The sequence below is a fragment of the Onychostruthus taczanowskii genome, unplaced genomic scaffold, assembly GCF_017590055.1.
Source record: "Onychostruthus taczanowskii isolate IOZ18803 unplaced genomic scaffold, ASM1759005v1 scaffold207, whole genome shotgun sequence".
In the NCBI taxonomy this organism is placed as follows: domain Eukaryota; kingdom Metazoa; phylum Chordata; class Aves; order Passeriformes; family Passeridae; genus Onychostruthus; species Onychostruthus taczanowskii.
The window spans coordinates 217,571-223,954 of NW_024499318.1; the positions used below are offsets into that span (position 1 = coordinate 217,571).

At 46.1% G+C, this 6,384-nt stretch overlaps 1 protein-coding gene across 1 annotated transcript in view; it reads left to right on the forward strand.

Annotated features, from left to right (window-relative positions):
* The window catches only part of SLC27A3 (solute carrier family 27 member 3), a gene marked incomplete at its 5' end in the record, with an annotated part of 4,240 nt that extends 3,900 nt beyond the window's left edge, over positions 1-340 (forward strand). Inside the window, one exon of the mRNA XM_041404021.1 lies at positions 57-340. Coding sequence (XP_041259955.1) covers positions 57-233 — 177 coding nt within the window. The remainder of the gene's footprint in view (positions 1-56) is intronic.
* Between the last annotated feature and the right edge of the window lie 6,044 nt (positions 341-6,384).

Here is a 6,384-nt window from a genome sequence, read left to right on the forward strand (position 1 = left end):
CGGGGGGCGCTCGGGGGTCTCGGGGGGGGGGTCCCCAACGCCGGCGCTGTCGCCAGGAGCGGCTGGAGATGACGGAGACCTTCAAGCAGCAGAAGGTGCGGCTGGCGCGGGACGGCTGCGACCCCGCGCTGGTGGCGGAGCCGCTCTTCGTGCTGGACGAGGCCGCCCGAGCGTTCGTCCCGCTGGACCCCGAGCGCTGGCGGCGCCTCCGCGACGGGAGGATGCGGATCTGAGCCGGCCGGCCCCGGCGGCGGGGGTCCCGTGTCAGTTCTGGGGCTCCCGTGTCCGTCCCGGGGGTCCCGTGTCAGTCCCGGGGGTCCCCTGTCCGTTCTTGGGGTCCCGTGCCCGTCCCGAGGGTCCCGTGTCCATTCTTGGGGTCCCATGTCCGTCCCGAGGGTCCCGTGTCAGTCCCGGGGGTCCCCTGTCCGTTCTTGGGGTCCCAGTGTCCATCCCAGTGTCCGTCTTCGGGGTCTCCGTGTCCATTTTTGGTGTCCCATCTGAGTCTCAGGGTCCCCGTGTCCGTCCTGGGGGTCCCCGTGTCCATCCCAGGGGTCCCCACGTCCATCCCTGTCCCCCCAACCCCGTGTCCGTCCCGGGGGTCCCAGTGTCCGTTTTTGGGGTCCCCATGTCCATTTTTGGGGTCCCCGTCTCTGTCCCGGGGGTCCCCGTGTCCATCCCAGGGGTCCCCACGTCCATCCCTGTCCCCCCAACCCCGTGTCCCCTCTCGGGGGTCCCTGTCCCCCCCCAGCCGCCGGTGCCTTCCCCCCCCCCGGGGGCTCTTTGTACACAGAAAATCCCAATTTTGGGCTCTTTTTTTTGGCAAATAAATCTCTTTTGTAGCAAACCCCGTCCCTGTCACCCCCAAATCGGGGACGGAACGCCGAGGGCGCTGTCCCCATGTCCTGGAGGTTTTTGGGGGGGAATTTGGGGGGTCCCCCCCCCAATTTGCCACCCCAGCAAACGATTCCTCTCTTAATTAAATCATTATTACCAAGGGCTGAAGTTTAAATTCCTTTTATTTTTAAGCCTTTCTCCAAAATTTGGGGGCTCCTCACCCCCTCCCCCCGACTTTGCCTTCAGCCCCGAGCTCAAACCCGAGGGAAAAAATGGGGAAAACTCCTTAAATTTGTGCAAAAAAAAAAAAAAAAATCCCCATTTCCACCCGCCCCCACCCCAAGCCAGAAATTGGGTTTAAAATCCTGGAAATTGGGGCTGAAATCGTCCAAATTTGGACAGATCAGCCCAAAATTGTGGCTGAAAGATGGAAATGGGAATGAAAATCCTGCAGATGGGGCTGGAATTCTGGAAATGGGGTAAAATTCACTGGTTTTGGGTTGGAATTCTGGAAATGGGGTTAAATTCCCTGGTTTTGGGGTTGGAATTCTGGAAATGGGGTAAAATTCACTGGTTTTGGGTTGGAATTCTGGAAATGGGGTAAAATTCACTGGTTTTGGGTTGGAATTCTGGAAATGGGGTAAAATTCACTGGTTTTGGGTTGGAATTCTGGAAATGGGGTAAAATTCACTGGTTTTGGGTTGGAATTCTGGAAATGGGGTAAAATTCACTGGTTTTGGGTTGGAATTCTGGAAATGGGGTAAAATTCACTGGTTTTGGGTTGGAATTCTGGAAATGGGGTAAAATTCACTGGTTTTGGGTTGGAATTCTGGAAATGGGGTAAAATTCACTGGTTTTGGGTTGGAATTCTGGAAATGGGGTAAAATTCACTGGTTTTGGGTTGGAATTCTGGAAATGGGGTAAAATTCACTGGTTTTGGGTTGGAATTCTGGAAATGGGGTAAAATTCACTGGTTTTGGGTTGGAATTCTGGAAATGGGGTAAAATTCACTGGTTTTGGGTTGGAATTCTGGAAATGGGGTAAAATTCACTGGTTTTGGGTTGGAATTCTGGAAATGGGGTAAAATTCACTGGTTTTGGGTTGGAATTCTGGAAATGGGGTAAAATTCACTGGTTTTGGGTTGGAATTCTGGAAATGGGGTAAAATTCACTGGTTTTGGGTTGGAATTCTGGAAATGGGGTAAAATTCACTGGTTTTGGGCTGGAAGTCTGGAAATGGGGTAAAATTCACTGGTTTTGGGCTGGAAGTCTGGAAATGGGGTAAAATTCACTGGTTTTGGGCTGGAAGTCTGGAAATGGGGTAAAATTTTACCGAAATCCCAAAATTTGCGTGGGAAATAAAAAACTTGGAGTTTTGGGAGTGGAACCCAATGGTTTGGGCTGGAATTTTTGGGATGAAATATTGGGATTTTGGGCTGAAATCCTGGAAGTTTTAACAAGAGAGAAACCCAACTGAAATCTTGGAATCCCGGGTGAAATCCTGGAAATTTCAGGCTGAAATCCTGGAATTTTGGGATAAAATCCTGGGTTTTTTGGGCTGGAATGCTGGAATTTTTGGGTGATATCCTGGAATTTTGGGCTGAAATTTTTGGGCTGAAGTCCTGGAAATCCGGGATAAAATCCTGGATTTTTTTGGGTGATATTCTGAAATTTGGGGCTGAAATCCTGGAATTTTGGGTTGAAATGCTCGGATTTTTTGGGGCTGAAATGCTGGAATTTCGGGATAAAATCCTTGATTTTTTGGGCTGAAATCCTTGATTTTTTGGGCTGAAATACTGGAATTACAGGCTAAAATCCTGGAATTTTTGGGCATAAATGCTTGAATTTTGGGCTGATATCCTGGAATTTTGGGCTGAAATTTTTGGGCTGACATCCTCGAATTTCAGGCTAAAATCCTGATTTTTTTGGGTGGAAATGACAGAATTTTTGGGTGACAGTCTGAAATTTTGGGGTGAAATCCTGTATATTTTGGGGTGAAATGCTGGAATTTCAGGATAAAATCCTGGAATTTTGGGATAAAATCCTGGAATTATTGGACTGAAATCCTTGATTTTTTTTTTTGGGCTGAAATGCTGGAATTTGGGGCTAAAATCCTGAAATTTTTGTGCTGAGATCCTGAATTTTTTGGGCAAAAATCCTCAAATTTCGGGATAAAATCATGGAATTTTTGAGCTGAAATCCTTGATTTTTTTGGGCTGAAATGCTGGAATTTCGGGATAAATTCCGGAAACTTTGTGCTGAAATGCTGGAATTTTGGGATAAAATCCGTGAATTTTTGGGCTGAAATCTTTGATTTTTTTGAGCTGAAATGCTGGAATTTTGGGATAAAATCCTGAATTTTTTGTGCTGAAATCCTCAATTTTTTTGGCAAAAATCCTGGAATTTCGGGATAAAACACAGAAATTTTGGGCTGAAATGCTGGAATTTTGGGGTAAAATCCGTGAATTTTTGACCCCCCTCCCCCCGTTTTTCGGGAGAGCAAGAGGCGCAGCCGGGCTTGTCGGAGCCGTGTATTGTCGGGAAGCCAATCCAGAATAAAAACAGTGCAAATACAGGAACAGGGATCTCGGCCCCCCCGGGGGTCCCGGTGCCGCCCCGTGTGAAAGGCACAGAATTCGGGCAGAGGGGCCGGGGTCCCGGAGCCCCCCGCCCCCCCTCCTTGCACGGTTCATGTCACACACACCAGGTCACACGACACGGACGTGACACTTCCACAACACCAGGCGGGTCCTTCCCGGCGCCTTCCCGGGAATTTTTTTGCCGGTTTTCCGTTAAATTTTTTTTTTTGTTTCATTTTTTTTTTTTTTTTTTTTTTTTTTTTTTTTTCCGTTTTTTTTTTCTTCCAAAATTACAGGTTTTGGGTTTTTTTTTTTTTTTTTTTTTGCGTGTGGATGCTGGTATTTTGGGATAAAATCCGTGAATTTTTGGGCTGAAATCTTTGATTTTTTTGAGCTGAAATGCTGGAATTTTGGGATAAAATCCTGAATTTTTTGTGCTGAAATCCTCAATTTTTTTGGCAAAAATCCTGGAATTTCGGGATAAAACACAGAAATTTTGGGCTGAAATGCTGGAATTTTGGGGTAAAATCCGTGAATTTTTGGGCTGAAATCTTTTTTTTGAGCTGAAATGCTGGAATTTTGGGATAAAATCCTGAATTTTTTGTGCTGAAATCCTCAATTTTTTGGGCAAAAATCATGGAATTTCGGGATAAAACACAGAAATTTTGGGCTGAAATGCTGGAATTTTGGGATAAAATCCCAGAATTTTTGGGCTGAAATCCTTGATTATTTTGGGCTGAAATGCTGAAATTTTGGGCTAAAACCCCGGAATTTCTGTGTTTTATCCCCGGAATTTTTGGGCTAAAACCCAGGAATTTTTGGGCTAAAACCCCGGAATTTTTGGGCTAAAACCCAGGAATTTTTGGGCTAAAACCCCGGAATTTTTGGGCTAAAACCCAGGAATTTTTGGGCTAAAACCCCGGAATTTTTGGGCTAAAACCCAGGAATTTTTGGGCTAAAACCCCGGAATTTTTGGGCTAAAACCCAGGAATTTTTGGGCTAAAACCCCGGAATTTTTGGGCTAAAACCCAGGAATTTTTGGGCTAAAACCCCGGAATTTTTGGGCTAAAACCCAGGAATTTTTGGGCTAAAACCCCGGAATTTTTGGGCTAAAACCCAGGAATTTTTGGGCTAAAACCCCGGAATTTTTGGGCTAAAACCCAGGAATTTTTGGGCTAAAACCCCGGAATTTTTGGGCTAAAACCCAGGAATTTTTGGGCTAAAACCCCGGAATTTTTGGGCTAAAACCCAGGAATTTTTGGGCTAAAACCCCGGAATTTTTGGGCTAAAACCCAGGAATTTTTGGGCTAAAACCCCGGAATTTTTGGGCTAAAACCCAGGAATTTTTGGGCTAAAACCCCGGAATTTTTGGGCTAAAACCCAGGAATTTTTGGGCTAAAACCCCGGAATTTTTGGGCTAAAACCCAGGAATTTTTGGGCTAAAACCCCGGAATTTTTGGGCTAAAACCCAGGAATTTTTGGGCTAAAACCCCGGAATTTTTGGGCTAAAACCCAGGAATTTTTGGGCTAAAACCCCGGAATTTTTGGGCTAAAACCCAGGAATTTTTGGGCTAAAACCCCGGAATTTTTGGGCTAAAACCCAGGAATTTTTGGGCTAAAACCCCGGAATTTTTGGGCTAAAACCCAGGAATTTTTGGGCTAAAACCCCGGAATTTTTGGGCTAAAACCCAGGAATTTTTGGGCTAAAACCCCGGAATTTTTGGGCTAAAACCCAGGAATTTTTGGGCTAAAACCCCGGAATTTTTGGGCTAAAACCCAGGAATTTTTGGGCTAAAACCCCGGAATTTTTGGGCTAAAACCCAGGAATTTTTGGGCTAAAACCCCGGAATTTTTGGGCTAAAACCCAGGAATTTTTGGGCTAAAACCCCGGAATTTTTGGGCTAAAACCCAGGAATTTTTGGGCTAAAACCCCGGAATTTTTGGGCTAAAACCCAGGAATTTTTGGGCTAAAACCCCGGAATTTTTGGGCTAAAACCCAGGAATTTTTGGGCTAAAACCCCGGAATTTTTGGGCTAAAACCCAGGAATTTTTGGGCTAAAACCCCGGAATTTTTGGGCTAAAACCCAGGAATTTTTGGGCTAAAACCCCGGAATTTTTGGGCTAAAACCCAGGAATTTTTGGGCTAAAACCCCGGAATTTTTTAGGGTTTTGGTTTTTTTTTTTTTTTTTTTGCGTGTGGATTTTTTTTTTTTTTTTTAACCTTTTTTTGTCTTTTTTTTGTCGTTTTTTTTCTCGTTTTTCTCCTTTTTTAATGTGTCAAGAAACAGCTCAGTTTTATATACACGGATGAGTCCTGGTTATATCGGCAGCGAGAGCGGAAGCAGACGGGGCAGGATGGGGAATTCGGGCTGGGAACGGGAGATGCCTTTGGAGGAACCAAAAAAAAAAACCCCCCCCTCCCCCAAAAAAGCATTTTCACAAGCGGATCTACCCCTAGGCGGAAAAAAAGCGGGAAAAATCCTCCAAGTTTGGAGCAGGGGGAATAAAAAAAGGGAATTTTTTTGGGATATCACAGCCCCCCCTCAATTATAATAATAATAATAATAAAAATAGGGATAAACCTATGCTGGGGGGAGGATTGGATCCGAACCCCCCCCCGGAATTCCGGGATTTTTGGGGGGGGGGAACTGCCTGGGGTCCCAGGGAGGGTTTGGGGTCGTTTTTGGGATTTGGGGGGAGCCTGGCTTCTGCTGCCTGGGGAAAATCACAATGGTCAGTCCTCACAGCCAGAAAACTTGGTATTAGAGCAGAATGTGTTTAGTCCTGGGTTTGGTTTTCTTTTTTTTTTTTTTGGGGGGGGGTTGGAACTGCTCAGGAGCCCGGGAAGGGTTTGGGGTCATTTTGGGGTTGGGAATATTCCCTCCCCCTCCCCAAATCCTGGGATCATTTTTGGGGTGGGGGGTGAGAACTGCCCAGGACCCCGGGAAGGGATTTGGGGTCGGTTTTTTTTT